Here is a 16,229-nt window from a genome sequence, read left to right on the forward strand (position 1 = left end):
TTTACCTACAAAAAGCCCACAGTTTCTTGTTTGTTTGTTTTTGTTAAAAACTCACTCCGTAAGAAAAAGTGCACATAAAACGCAGTGCCAATACCGCCACGTTTAACACACGCAAAACGTACTTAAAACGTTCATTTCACACACTTTTTTGAGAAGGGTGGATAGCCCTAGCAAGGTGATTACACTGCAACGCCAATATATCGCGGACCGGTATATCTCGCTGTCCAATATATCGCGTTTGGCTATGGCTCCCAAAATTCCGACGAGCATGATCACTAAATGACATGTTTTAATCTGAGAATTCGCTAACTTAAGCAAAAAATTGGTTCTAGCTAGTATTAACACCCTATATTTCGCAGTGATGCGTGAAAAACAGTCGATTAGTGACAGTGTTGTTTACACACTGTGGGGGTTGTTTTTAACACTTAAGAAATAACCAATTAGTGTCATTGCAAAGGTAATAATGGCAGTTTACTGGTATATAAATTGTTAAATTTCGGTACAGGACATGAATTTCTTTGTCCTGATAAAAAGCGCGCAAAAAATGGCGTGGGTGTATTTATTTGTAAATAAACATTTCATAGCGGGTACAACATTGAGATAATTTAATTTCCATTAAAAGTTTTGTTGTAAATTTCAAGTTAAGTACCGCAATATCTCGCGAAATATGTGGCATTGACATTTCCTTTTAATAAAATATAATTCAAACACGCTGTATCGTTACTGTTACGCTGTATCAGTTTCTTCATTAGGACTATTTATGAGGGTAAATTCGAATCTATGCACACAATTATATTTTATATGTTTTTTACGGCAAGAATTCATCTTTTTAGCTGATTCTCGAGCGATCGTACATAAAAAATATAATTTACATTTTTGTTTTTATGATAAATACTGATACGTATATATGTAGTTATGAAAATGTTTATTGTAGAATTGGTTTGCAACTATTACTATACAAATATGTGGCAGTGCGGTATATAAAATGAAAGCATTTGGGTAATTCGACAAATTAACTGCAATACAATTAAGTTAGACATTTCTCGAGTTATATCGCGCGCCGGATATATCGCGCTTGCGATCTTTGGACCCCACCAACAGCGATTATCGGTGTTGCAGTGTATAAAACATGTTTTTGTCTTAATGGATAAACGAGGATCATTGTGTATTGTCAATATAATGTTCATAAATAGTCAGAATGCAAGCTGATTGCATAAAAACGATTTCTCAGATCAGAGCGAATTTTCAATAAGGCCGATTTGTGGATTGAAAACAAAAGTAGTTTTTATCAAGCTTGATGAAAGTTTATTGAAATTTGTCCAGTAATTTGCATAGATATTGACAAAAAATCACGCTGCAAAAAACATTACGCTGCTTATAATGTCCTGTCTTTTTGCTTGTCCTATTGTAAAAAGGTAATTAATTGATTATTCATTGTTGTAAACAATGATGCAATGGTCATGTGGTTTTACATGTGACCCACGCGTGTTTAAATATAGAAATTGAAAAGCCCTATCTTTGTACTGAATTTGGGCATTTCTTGACCGATATTGACCAAATTATTTGCACATCTGACATAAATACAAACATATTTTGACTCATAATCACTTTTTTTGTGACACATAACAAAAACATAACAAAAATAGGAAAATATACCAACATCAACTCGGGCAGCTTTAGAGCCCATAGCCCTCTTGTTACAATTTTTTCTGATTTGGATTCACCAACATTTATTTTTATATACTCGTAAATGTAGCTTATAAATGGTAGAAAAATTACAACAAAACACTACACCGTTTAAAAATTTAATCATGTTTAAGAAATGTCAACAAAAATTGCAATCTTCAACAAGAAACACACAGAATTTTGTTCAATATGTTAGAGGTTAAACAGATGCCAACATAAGAGGCAATATATATAAAAAAAAAACTCACATAATATTTTTAAACAATTTGGAAGCATGGTATAACATAGAAGCAATATAACAAAACTAATACTTTTATTAGAAACAATGAAAAAATTGAATCAAACAATTAACAGAATTGCAATGTCGTAGGAAAAAACAGTTCGTTTTTTTTAACCAGGTAGAACCATTAACTATAAAATAATTAACAAGAAAATATGAAACCTTACAATATTAAGTCAACAACACAAACATTTCCCTACAAAATAACACATTTTACAAGCAAACAATAATATGAAAAATCAATCAAATAGAAGAATATGAAAAATCAATCAAATAGAAGAATCGACAATCTGGCAATCAATTTCATGTCAAAACATGGAAATAAATATAAAATGCCTGTTTATATACGTGTGTACTCAAAATTGATACCAATATTTAAAGAAAAAATTGAGATACAAACACTCTTAGTTGAAAACATGAACATTAAGAATCAAATTAAGGCATTCACACACTTTTTTGACGCTATTTATAAAGAGTGTGTCTTACAGGGTGAGATGTGGTTTTTTTTCAAATCATTGATACAGCTACAGTGTGCACAGGCTAATCTTATTTGACATGCAATTTAAGCCCCATTTTCCCTGAAAGCAGCCAATATGTACAGATTTCAATGATAAACACTACACTGGCCAATGTTGTCGTACAAGCTGTTAAATACACACTATGTATTGTACCAGTGAGAACAGGCAGATGTGGTGGTTAGAGCAGACGCTTTTAGCATTCGTCGTCTGCTTAATTTTACTGCAGTTATCCACACAGGCAGTCACGGGTTACGGTTCCTAGCATAGCTAAGCCAATACTGATTTGCAAAATTGCATCTGCATTATTTGTGAGCTAACTCTCACAAATAACAATTGGATTCTAAATGTGCTGATAGTTTTAAGCTTAGGTGCAAATTGGTTTGTTATCAGTCAATTTGCCTGGAGTAATAGGAACAAATAATTATAATTGTAGAGTGATTTCCTTTTACTCAAAACAATGTAACGAGACTTACATGTATAGATAATAAGGCTTATTGACATTGACGGACAAATCACAAAAAAAATGTTTAGATGTTGGTTAGAGTCTTTACTTTGACTTTCCGAGAATTAATTTCTCTAAATTCATCATGGGAGCTTCAAAGGCCATGGATACTATGTATGCACCCGCGTATGAAAGAATTAAATTGCCTATAAACATATAAACCATTGTGATGTCTGTATACTCAAGGGGTGACAAAAGGTTCAAATAATACCCAAACAGTATCATAGGGTGTATAAGGTATGCTGTGTACGTAAGCCGGCCCATAGGAGCCCAGAATTTCCATTTAAGAATGTTATTAATCCAACCGCCATGACCGGTAGCACATGCAATCACAAGCCACGCCAGAGCTACTGCCCAGGTTGTTCGGGCGCATGAAAGATAGAACAGAGTCCCTGTTTTGCCCATCACAGTGCCTGGGTGGCTGTTGTAGTAGTAAAGCCCATAAATTACAGACATTCCCATGGCTATTGACAATGCCCACCCCAACCATGTGACTAGTTTGTTCATTCGCATTTGGCATTTCGTATAGTGTAAGAAATACCCTGTTAGCATTCCTACAATATAGACAGACCATCTTGCGTATGGTTTAGTGTACAGTGGGTCTGATTTAGCCCATTTTTCATCAGTGTGCTTTGTGACCTGGCCCTGTTGATTCATCTCATAATAATCAGCAACAATGCATTTAGATGCTATGGAAGATACTATCAGGAAGAGGCAGAAAGCTATGCCTCTTTTTCTATAACGGTGAAGCAGGATTATTACCCATGGGCTTAAGGCGATGTAGAATTGCATGTCATTGGCCAGATACCATGCCCAGGCAAAACAGCCGTCCTGGCCATAGTTAGGGTACAGGTTGTTAATGTACAGAAGATTTGACCACCAATAATTTCTACATTGCTCCACTGCATGGTACAGAGGACCATCAGGATCCAACGCTACCCAGTGGAATGGGCCTGATACTAACAGTCTGTAAATTGTCGTGAAAAACATGAGGCATATTGCATACACTGGGGTCAACCTCCAGTACCTGTGCAATATGTAGTAAAACCAGTTGATTCTGCCACGTTCTGACAGCTCTTTTAAGGCCAAATAGCAAACTAGCAATCCACTGAGAAAGAAGAAAGTATCGACCGAGTAAGTACCGTTTAAGATGGCTTGGAATGAGAATCTAGGGATAACGGTTGAATAAACAAATAGTGGGTTTTTAAGGACCAGAGTTGTGAAGCCGTAAGTGTGACCCTGTATTACCCACCACATGCTTATTACTCGCAAACCATTCAGGCAAGCCAAGGGCCCATTGGCTGTTTCAGTACTCATTAGTTTTCTAGTGTTGTTAAAAATTGAAAATGACTGTAAAACTTTCAATAAAGTACCTCTGAATGTGCTTTTGTCATAGCCTTTTTTATCTGCCAGAAGACCTGTATTTTCTGACAACTGTTCATCAATTTGGGTGTACCCGTTTATTTTACTCTCCTGCAAATGTTTGTTGTACATTGTCTCAAAGTAATCAACTGCCGTGCCTATTATGACGATAGCCAGTATAATGCTTAGTACCACAAATGCCATGATAGTGCTAGTGTCAATTTTGTTTCTGTCTGTTGTGTACACGCCAGAAATGTCTGCTGTGGGAACGACAGTTCCCAGTAATTCTTGAACGTTATTTTTATCACACGAGTTGGGCATGCATATACCAAGGAAGAGCCGTTTCTTGTAGCTTACAGTAAAATATTTTCCAGCAAACTGGTGACTATTGTGTGCGTTTTTGGTCCTGTAGGACTTAATGCTTAAACATTCTTGGTAGTCCCCAGTCCAAGCTGTTTGGCCCTCAAGAATCCCAGGTGGGATTTTGGCTTCAGCATCAAAGAACTTTTCTGCATAATCTTCTTTGTTTTCAAGATCCACCAAAATCTTGGCTGTGTCATTGAAACACTGAAAGCTTACATTTTGGGGTGACTCGGACAAACTGTAAACATTTTCGAAGCCTTCAGTTAGGTATGTGAATAAAGTTTTACCACCACTTGCAAACTCCTTAGCCGCAGAGTCAAATTTTTGCAGGTTGTCTCTCTTTTTCAGTCCCATGTTCCATTCATGTTCTTTCAGTCCATTGATTGTGAACAAATATGCCATCAGAAGTAAGGCACAAAATAACTTTGTCATGGTTTCTTTGTGTTTTAATATAATCACTTGACGAATTATGTTTGAACTTACTGTTTTTCTTCTTCAACAGTGTGCACATTTGATTCCCTGTGAAAATAGAGTTTGTGTTTTATTCTAGTTCGTCTTCTTGTATGGCAACATTTCCCCACTTGCTTAAAAATACGGTAGATCTTATGCTAAAAAATGATTATTTTTTTTATAAATTAATGTTCCTTGAATGTTTAAAACCTAATGTTTCATTGATATGTGTAACCTGCATGATTCAATGCTTTAAATAGGCTTCCTATTCTGATTATCAGCTGTATTGCTAAATATAAACATGGGTCAGGATATAGCTCATTTTATTTTGTGATAAGATACCTTTTAACCAGAAGTTAAAGGTTAAGTTGTAAATATTGAAAAAAAATTAAGAGACCTATTGAAGATTTAGGTTTATTTAATCATCAGCTTACCAAAAATGTTACACTGACATTTTTCGTGGGTTAAGCTAAAGAGGAAAACATGCAAACCAGGTGTTTTTTTCAGCTTTTTGGGAAGATAGCCCTTTGAAATTGGGAATTTTATGGGCATTTTCAAGAAATTGGAAAAATAAATTGGGATTTAAATCTACATGAATGAGTGCTCTTCGGTAATTGAGGGCTTTTCACAGGGAATCAGTCAGCACTTTGCTTTCGGAAATCAACCATGATGATGATGACCATGCAAAAGAGTCACTTAATGTTATTAAATTACTGTCATTAACAATGGAAGGAGTTTCAATGGGAAGACTTGTACTTTTTGAAATCAACAGTTTTTGTTTTGCCGCGAGGTTTTTGCTTAGGATTCTTTTTCACATAGTATTTCGAAGAGGTATACTCCTATAATACCTGTTTTGAATTGTGCTACATCTTTGTTTTCCATTCAGCCGAATCACAAAACGCTTGAATTTCATTGCAAATATAATAAGCGCCTGAACAACACGGACAATACCGTGCACACGAATAATGCTGACGTAATCCAAATAGAGGTATAGTCTAAAACCCATACGAGACTGGATCGGACTACACGAGACCGGATCGGACTACACTTTGTTAAAAAGCAAAACAGCGGATGTCATTAGCCTTTTTTTCCCAATTTGGAATTTTTTTAGCAAATTTTGGGAAAAAAGTATACTTTTTGCGATTGGGAATATAGTTGAATTTCAGCTATAAAATCGGGCCAAAACAAACCCTGAATGCCTTATAGCTGCAGTACAATGTCAAAAAGATGACTAAAATGTTAAACAGATGTAAACTCAAAAGCAGCTGCTAAAACTATGTGAGCCTCGAAAACAGGGCTTAATGCATGTGTGTAAATGGTTGTCCCATGGTGTTGTACTTAAGAGCGCAGCTAATAGAAATTGGCAATATGCATAGAAAGAAATAAGATGAAAGTAAACAAACAGCAGGTTAAATACAAAACCACAAGAGGGTATAGAACTCACTTCCATGTGAACCTTAATTTGTAAGAAATGACAGTATAATCAGCGATTTGTTTTGCCCAATTGGGAAAATTGTGCGAGAAAAACCCTGACATTGGGAGAATTCGCGTTGTGAAATCTTCATATTAGGAAATTGGTGTATTTGAGTTTTTGCTCCCAAATACTTTACTAAATGTTGTCAAGTTGTCAATATTATATTAACTTAGGTTCAAGCAATAGAGCTGCATAGGTTTTTATTAAAAAAAAGATTTTGTTTTTTTTGTTTGTTTTTTTAGAAACCTTCAATTGGGAATTTTTTGACAGCAATTGGGAAATGGGTAGTTTTTATGCCCCCGGATCAAAAGATCGGGGGTATATTGTTTTTGGCCTGTCAGTCATTGTATGTGTGTGTGTGTCCCAAAACTAAAACCAAAAATTTAACCTTGGTCATAACTTTTGCAATATTCAAGATAGCAACTTGATATTTGGCATGCATGTGTATCTCATGGAGCTGCACATTTTGAGTGGTGAAAGGTCAAGGTCAAGGTCATCCTTCAAGGTCAAAGGTCAAAAAAACAAATTAAAAAACTTTAACCAAAACTTTAACCTTCTTCATAACTTTTGCAATATTAAAGATAGCAACTTGATATTTGGCATGCATGTGTATCTCATGGAGCTGCACATTTTGAGAGGTGAAAGGTCAAGGTCATCCTTCAAGGTCAAAAGTCAAATTTATGGCTTCAAAGCGGCGCAATAGGGGGCATTGTGTTTCTGACAAACACATCTCTTGTCTCTTCTTTGGGAAAGTGCCGTTTTCTGGTACTTTATAACGAAGGGAAAAAATCGCTGTAATTATATTGAGACTCCTTAGTTAGTGTTGAACCCACAGTGTTGTAATACATGTCTGTAAAAAGGGAAGTGCCTTCAACATGCTCCTTTAAGTCAGCAGTTATCATGTGAAGATTTGTGTGTAAAATTATGTACTATATCCTCACCGGTGACAATGCTATTGCTCATATAATCAGCTACATGTATATTGGTAGCTTTGTAGTTCTTCACGTGCATCTGAGGTAATTGCATGCATATGCTATACCTAGAGCTTTTTATGAAGGGACAAGAATGTGGTATCTGGAAAAAAAGAGAACATTAATAAAGGGACAGCTCTCCAGTGAGAGTTAAATCTTAAAAAGTTAAAATGTCAAATTGTTCATGTTTTATTTACATAATAATTTAGAACCTTTTAGAAAATTATTATAAATAGCTTTATTGTGAAGTTATCAGCCAATGAGTACCATGTAATAAAATGTAAAAAAAAAATGTTAACAGCATAAAAAAATGTGTATGTCAGTGTGATCACATTCAATATGAATACTGGAAAAGGATAATTGAGACAAGTGAAGTATTTTAATAAAAAGAATTCTGCAAATGTTTATTGCCTACCTTTCCAGTAATTGATACAACAATCTATCACACTGGAAATATAAACACTTTAACTTACCGTAAATACACGAATATAATACGCCCTCGTGCATAATACGCACTCCCGAGTTTGGTCAAAATTTATGGATAAAAATTGAAAATCCGAGTAAAATACGCACTAAAAAATTCAGTGTCCAAAATCAGCCATTTCCGAAAAAATGTGTCAATATATTTTTGTGCTGTGAAAATAGCAAATCAATTTGGTGTTGTCAACTATCTGTTACCCCGGTATATTGATCGGGATGTGATATAGTGCTGTTGTTATGACAGTTGCATAATAAATATCTCTGTCTATTGTTTATATTACCATTGATTGTTACCGATACACACGGGCCCCTTGCTGACATCCGGGTCAAGCAGTCATAATTACAAAAGAAAGAAGCAGAGACGCTGTTTTTTGTTTCCACATTTAATTCAATTTGACAATATTCGGGACGATAATAATTATAATAATAATAAAGTAATAAGAAGACAAAATGGTTACTTCCGTTTTTATAGTTGTCTAGATGAATTACTTTTTCTTTTTTCGAGTAACAAACTTGATACTTTAATATAACTTAAAATACAATTAAACCGCACGTGTTTTTCATGATCTAGTTAATTGAAATACGCTGCTGTCATTAAGGCTAGTTTGGGAGTAAAAAACAAATTAATTAATTATCACCTTTCAATTTAATGCGGCAATCGGCAGACAGGTGTAATAGACTCTATTAGCATCATAAAACTAATTATTTAATTACCACTCTTTACTTCAGATATGGTAAATATGCGGTAGAAAGATAAATTTTGGTCAGCTAAGAAATATTTATTAACGGTTATTGTAAGTTGTTTTTTTTTCATTTGCTAATCTCTTTATACTACTTAGCGTCCAGTCGCTATTTTGTAGGCAGACAACAATATTAGCTGTGTATTCAAAGTATACAGTGTCTGCGCATGGATGACCCAATATTATCCGATAGCTCCTTCCGTTCTCACATTTCATTCGACAACGTCATTTCATGTGTAAGCGAGCTGAATGTTGATTGGCCAGCTACAGTGTTCACTTCAATAACAATAAGGTCAAGCGATGTCTCATAATCGGGTACAGACCGGGTTTCGTTTACTGTTCGAATGGCGAACACTTTCTTTAAAACAAAGAGACAAATATAGAAAACCAGTCCGATATAAATGGCAGATGTTTTCAATGAAATATTACTAGATTTTTGCATTTTAACAAATAAGATTTTTATTGAGCCAAATTCTCAATATTTTCGCAAATGACTCAAATGGCGAACAACAGTGCGAGCCCTGTTGCACCCCTTTGATGTAATGGTGTAGTTCAAAATGGCTGCAGTGAAGCGAATAACAGCAATTAAGTTGAAAATTTGTTCAGGAAATATTTTGTTCTGCTCTAAACTCTTATATTATACGCACCCCCTACTTGAAGAAAAAATCGGCAGGTAAAAAAGTGCGTATTATATTCGTAGATTTACGGTAATCATAATGTGTGTAAAATGTCAGTCACGACAGAGTATTTCTTAGTAGAACTTTTTACTGGTAAATGAGGGTATTCCAACTTGCATGAATTGCTTTTAATAACATGAAGTTTTCACTAGATTTTTTATAATATTGTTTAAAATTTGCATAAGCTTTGCTCCTTAAATCAGAACCTCTATAACATAATATTAGTAGAACAAACATATAACAGCCTGCATCTTCTGGGTACCCTTCTCAAAAAAGTGTGTGAAATGTACGTTTTAAGTACGTTTTGCGTGTGTTAAACGTGGCGGTATTGGCACTGCGTTTTTTGTGCGCTTTTTCTTACCGAGTGAGTTTTTAACAAAAACAAACAAGAAAATGTGCGCTTTTTGTGGATAAATGTAAATGTGCGCTTTATGTGCGTTAAACGTGCGCTTTTTATAAGTGTGTTCAATGTGCGCTTTTATGTGCGTTAAATGTGCGTTAAACATGCGCTTTTTATATAAGTGCATTTTTGACTACCGTTTATGTGTGTAAAAAGTGCGCTTTTAAGTGCGTTAAATGTGCGCTTTTTGTGTGTTAAATGTGCACTTTTTTCATTTAAAAAGCGCACATTTAACGCACTTAAAAGCGCACTTTTTACCCACATTAAAGCGCACATGTGTGTTAAAGTGCGCTTTTATGTGCGTTAAATGTGCGTTAAACGTGCGCTTTTTATAAGTGCGTTTTTGACTGCCATTTGTGTGTGTAAAATGTGCGCTTTTAAGTGCGTTAAATGTGCGCTTTTTGTGAGTTAAATGTGCGCTTTTTTATTTAAAAAGCGCACATTTAACTCACGAAAAGCGCAGTTATAACCCACATAAAAGTGCACATGTGTGTTAAATGTGCGCTTTTATGTGCGTTAAATGTGCGCTTTTTAAATAAAAAAGCGCACATTTAACTCACAAAAAGCGCACATTTAACGCACATTAAGCGCAGTTATGACCCACACAAAACGCACAATTTACGCACATGAATGGCAGCAAAAAATGCACTCACAAAAAGCACACATGTGCGTTAAAGGTGCATCTTTTGCCTTAACAGTTTATTCATTTATATGCTGTTAAAAGTTTTTTTAAATTCAGATATGCAATAAAAACCAATAATTATATAAACATATATATTTGTGTATTTTAATAATTACAAGATAATTCAATTTTATACTTTAATGTACACCAACATTTTTTAACATACATGAGTAATTAAATATCAATGGCAATTTGATGAAATAAATATAAACATAATTTGATTACAAGAGTTCCGCGGTCGGAGATGACCGCATTGAAGCCGGATTTTTGATTTAAATGACAGGAAAGTACCTTTCGTGTTTTTGTCAATGCAATACTTAAATTACTGAAATATTGTTCAAAGGTCAAAATGAAATGTAAGTACTTTTCAAGGCATGAGCAAACCTTGTGTTATGTTTTGAATGCATGCATATACATGAACAACAATAACATTTAAGGTCACAAATATGAACTTGAATTGACAATTAGGAAAGTTTGATCTCAATTTTTTTATTAGCAAATTAGTAACATATTGTTTGAAGTTTCCATCAATTTCATTATCAAATGTAAGAAAATAAACTTAGATGAAATAATACTATTTATTGTTTTGCTTTCACATACCTACACAGAAATCCAGACATTTTTACATTCAAGGTCACAGTGACCTTGACCTTAGAATGAATGACCTTGAAATGACCAGTGGTCATCTAAGTGTGCTTGCAAACCTTCATGTCAAGTTTGAAGACTCTATGTCCAAGCATACCAAAGTTATAACAATTTTAACATTTTAACATTTAAGGTCACAGTGACCTTGACCTTCAAATGAATGACATTGAAATGACCAGTGGTCATCTTCTAGTACTGGCCAATCTTTATTTCAAGTTTGAAGACTCTAGGTACAAGCATACCAAAGTTATAACATGAAATAAGAACTTTAACATTTTTACATTCAAGGTCACAGTGACCTTGACCTTCAAATGAATGACCTTGAAATGTCCAGTGGTTACTTACTAGTTCTGGCCAACCTTCATGTCAAGTTTCAAGACTCTAGGTCCAAGCATACCAAAGTTATAACAACTTTAACATTTTTACATTCAAGGTCACAGTGACCTTGACCTTCAAATGAATGACCTTGAAATGTCCAGTGGTGTACTAGTTCTGGCCAACCTTCATGTCAAGTTTCAAGACTCTAGGTCCAAGCATACCAAAGTTATAACAACTTTAACATTTTTATATTGAAGGTCACAGTGACCTTCACCTTCAAATGAATGACCTTGAAATGACCAGTGGTCATCTGTTAATCCTGGCCAACCTTCATGTCAAGTTTGAAGACTCTAGGTCCAAGCATACCAAAGTTATACCATGAAATAAGAACTTTAACATTTTTACATTCAAGGTCACAGTGACCTTGACCTTCAAATGAATGACCTTGAAATGACCAGTGGTTACTAACTAGTTATGGCCAACCTTCATGTCAAGTTTCAAGACTCTAGGTCCAAGCATACCAAAGTTATAACAACTTTAACATTTTTTATATTGAAGGTCACAGTGACCTTGACCTTCAAATGAATGACCTTGAAATGACCAGTGGTCATCTGTTAATCCTGGCCAACCTTCATGTCAAGTTTGAAGACTCTAGGTCCAAGCATACCAAAGTTATACCATGAAATAAGAACTTTAACATTTTCGAGCACGCCGCCACCCCGCCCGCCCCCCCGCCCGCCCGACAACATCAATCTATAAGCCGAGATTTTTTCGAAAAAAATCCGGCTAATAAATAAACACAAAATAATAGCATACTATAATAACATGTACAGTATATACACACGAACAGCTATATAAATAAGAAAGATGCATATCAATCAAGGCCTGTCAGCATTTCTTTGAGGCGGCGGAGTGCAGCTCTCATCTTTCTCTCCAAGTCTGTTACCAGCCGGTCAAACTTCTTTGCAACTATTATACTGTCATGGCCTTTGCGCCATGCGTCTCGTGCATGATCTCATTTGATCAGGTCCTGAAAGATATTTTATAATGTAAGTGTTGAATATTGCTGTTATGGTAATCTTGTTGCTATAAAAATTATAAATTTAAATCAAAACTAGTTGGTTTGATTGTTGTCTTTGGTTGTTTATTTTGCAATTTTAATCCCCTGATCACATGTGACTTAACGCTTTTCATAAATAAATACGTTTGATAGAAAATACTGTTCGAAAATGTACCAAGATATGTGGTCTCATTTTGCTGTGTGGACTGGTCGGAGTTGTGACACCTTTAAAATGCAATAACCAGTACCCTGTATAGTTTTACCTCTAAACAAATCCAGCTTTTCTTGGTCAAGGAGAGGGCGCGGTTTTCCCACTCCTGTTCTCCTTATGTCGGCCAGCTTGTGCAGGGTAAAACCTGGTATTCAGGTCCATACATCAGGTAGTCTCTCTTTTGCTCCCTTTTTTGGCAGGCGATGCGATGATGCACATTCTTTCCAAAGGATCTTCTGATCAATGTAAATTTCACGGTCACCATGGGGTTTAACCTTTAAATTTAAAAGTTCTCATTTAATATGGGGGAAAAATCTGTTCATTAATGACCAAAAATAGGTATAAATAACTTTAAGATGACAATAACCATAAAATACAGCCATAATAATTCAAATGGTGTTGTTTTTCTTTAAAATTGCATTACATTTACTCATCCATTTACATTTCCCAGTGACAATACATAAATATGATTATGATCATAATTAATTCAATAAACTAAATAAAAAAGGGATGCAGAATTGAAAATACGAACCTGTTACAACAGACTGTTCTTCAGTATTCCAAAAATACAGGCAGTTGTTGAACTAGACCATATCACTTTATATGTCTTTAACCACCCACTTTTAATCTCCTTTGCAACAAACTTATTGTTGATTTACACATTGTAGTAAATACACATTTTTTCATCACACAATACTTCATGCTGAAAGTATTTCAAGACATTTTACACTAGAATAATAAGTCTTAATTCTAGCTTAAAGTCAGTTGCTGATGCTGCTTGTTTTCAAAAAAATAACTTCCCATCAGTGGTTCTCAAATAGATGGTGCCTGAACAAATCAAAAGTATATCAACACCCCTTAGTTAGGCTTAGATGGAGGACTGATAGGGACTGGCTATTCTCTTATCTGATTCCATGCTGTGTCTAAGCCAAAAATTGCATAATTTGAGAAATACTGATACGGCAGTCATTTAAACACCAAAATATTTATTGAATAATACACAGGACCCTTAACACATTATATTTAATTGTAAATATTTAAATATAGCATGCTGAATGGTTTTAGCAAATAATATTAATAGTATACATATTATTTTAATTGCCTTTTAAAATGTATGTTTATGGTCAATGTGGTAGAGGGTATAAATATCAGTATAAGAAAGGTCAAATACTTATTTATGTTGAGGAAATATAATTGATACTATCAAGCCCACATAATACTTTTGACACTTTCAATATTTTTAATTAGTTACACACTGTCTGATTTAGGTGGAAATTTGTAGAAATGTTTGAGATTAAAACGTAAGCAATAGGGTATGCATTGAAATTGTATGATAAAGTATGTAAACATTAAACAGGTTAATATGGACAACCAGTAATTATTCAAACTGCCCCTTATATTATTACAGGTTACTGAGATATATGTCTATGTTTATTCATTTGATGTAAATAAATTGTGAGAGCCTGCAACAATTTTGTTTCTTGTTCAATTTCTGTACAACATTTGCTAAACGGTTGTTAAAGACGCACTTTTTAAGAAGTGTGTTAAACATGTGTCTTTTTAGATACATCCGTTTAAAACAGATCATATGATAAAAACGCACTTATGAAATAAAAGACTAACTTATGCTTAAAAAAGACGCACATCAAAATAGAAAAACGCACTTTTGTGAGAAAAAACCCACATCTGTAAACCTTAAAACACACTTCTTAGATAAAAGACGCACTTCCTAAATAAAAGACGCACTTCTTAGATAAAAAACACACATTCTGCTCACATCTACACTCAAAAGCGCACTTACAGATGAAGAAAACACACAAAAAACACACTTCCTAAATAAAAGACGCACTTCTTAGATAAAAAACACACATTTTGCTCACATCTACACTCAAAAGCGCACTTACAGATGAAGAAAACGCACAAAAAACGCACTTTTTCACTAAAATAACGCACTTGAAAAGAAAAAATGCACAAAAAGCACACTTAAATACACTTTTGAACACTGAAAACGCACATATTAACAAAAAACACACAATTAACGCACTTTTAAGTGCGCTAAATGTGTGTTTTGGTAAAAAGTGCGTTTTTATTTGACAAGGGTATTTATCACTGCTAAGACGAGCTCTAAAAGGGGCCATAACTATGTTGTTGATTGTGAGATTTTAAAATCATTTGACACATTTGTTCACCATCATTGGACGGTGTGTCATGTGAAAGAATTACGTCGATATCTCCAAGGTCAAGGTCATACTTTGAGTTCAAAGGTCATAAATGGCCATAAATGATCTTGTCCGGGCCATAACTATGTCATTCATTGTGAGATTTTAAAATTACTCGGTACATGTGTTCACAATCATTGGACGGTGTGTCATGCCAAAGAATGACGTCGATATCTCCAAGGTCAAGGTCACACTTGGAGGTCAAAAGTAAAAAATGGCTATAAATGAGCTTGTCCAGGTCATAACTATGTCACTCATTGTGAGATTTCAAAATGACTCTGTACATTAATTTTGTTCACAGTCACTGGACGGCGTGTCATGCGAAAGAATTCAATAGTTCAAAAGTCAAAATGGCCATAAATGTTAATGCCTCGGCGAAATGTTGTTCATGATTTCATGAACACTTCAAGCCAATCAAGAACTGTTCATGAACGGTTCTGAAAAAGTTCCTTAGCTTGGTTCATGAACTTTTGGACATGAACTGTTCTTAAAACATGTTCATGAACTGTTTATGAATTATTGTTGAACATTTCAAAGTTCATGAACAGTTCTTCATCTAACCATAAATACTTAGTGATGAACATTTCATGCACAAGTATTTCTAATGACTTTTCTGAGACAGACTTTAAGGATCCATCATGAATAATTCATGAATTCCTTTGTGCTAGATGTTTCATACATATTTTTGAAAGTAATATTGAAATGTCTAGCATACAAATCTTGTAGATTTGTGAAACCTGTGAAGTTAGTATGAATATGCATAGTGCTTTCACCACTGTAAGTTAGTGTTCTTGACCTGTTCTAGAGAATTTTAAGAACATTTGTAAAAGAACTGTTCAAGAACTGCCTTCAGGAACACTTCAATAACTTTTTAAGGACCTTTCCTGTTCTTGAATTATTCTTAAACTATTCTTGAACACTTTAAGAACTTTTTTGAACAACATGTTTCCTTCTGATGTTCTTAAACAGGTCTACACAATGTTTTTGAACGTATGATGGACTTTTTAAGAATCCAATATGTTCTTAAAAGGATCTGTCATGGTTCTTGGAAGACTTAAAAGACAAGTTTAAGAACGTTTTAAGGACATCTTATTTCAAGAACAGTTTAAGATGATATCAAGAACTCAATGTACATTGCATTGCTGTTTTTACAAAGAAAGAATATTGTGTACACAGGAAGTTGAAACGGAA

At 34.5% G+C, this 16,229-nt stretch overlaps 2 protein-coding genes and 2 long non-coding RNA genes across 6 annotated transcripts in view; 1 reads left to right on the forward strand and 3 right to left on the reverse strand.

Moving 5' to 3' along the window:
- Positions 1 to 16,229, forward strand: part of LOC127871974 (uncharacterized) — a 341,340-nt gene that overhangs the window by 290,892 nt on the left and 34,219 nt on the right. The window lies entirely within an intron of this gene.
- Positions 1,794 to 5,435, reverse strand: LOC127871978 (nose resistant to fluoxetine protein 6-like). The gene has a single exon (XM_052415303.1). The coding sequence runs from the start codon at positions 5,141 to 5,143 to the stop codon at positions 3,032 to 3,034; it is 2,112 nt and encodes a 703-aa protein (XP_052271263.1). The 5' UTR covers positions 5,144 to 5,435; the 3' UTR covers positions 1,794 to 3,031.
- LOC127872010 (uncharacterized) lies at positions 11,055 to 12,283 on the reverse strand. Its single transcript, XR_008045672.1, has 2 exons — positions 11,732 to 12,283; positions 11,055 to 11,589 (listed from the first exon to the last, which is right to left on the reverse strand). It is a non-coding gene; the product is annotated as an uncharacterized LOC127872010 (long non-coding RNA).
- LOC127872011 (uncharacterized) lies at positions 13,024 to 13,770 on the reverse strand. The gene is made up of 2 exons (XR_008045673.1): positions 13,352 to 13,770; positions 13,024 to 13,094 (listed from the first exon to the last, which is right to left on the reverse strand). It is a non-coding gene; the product is annotated as an uncharacterized LOC127872011 (long non-coding RNA).

This window comes from Dreissena polymorpha, chromosome 3 (assembly GCF_020536995.1).
Source record: "Dreissena polymorpha isolate Duluth1 chromosome 3, UMN_Dpol_1.0, whole genome shotgun sequence".
NCBI lineage: Eukaryota > Metazoa > Mollusca > Bivalvia > Myida > Dreissenidae > Dreissena > Dreissena polymorpha.

What these genes read in the sequence shown, in the direction of transcription:
- LOC127871978 (XM_052415303.1), bottom strand. Translation starts at nt 5,143, where the DNA reads ATGACAAAGTTATTTTGTGCCTTACTTCTGATGGCATATTTGTTCACA.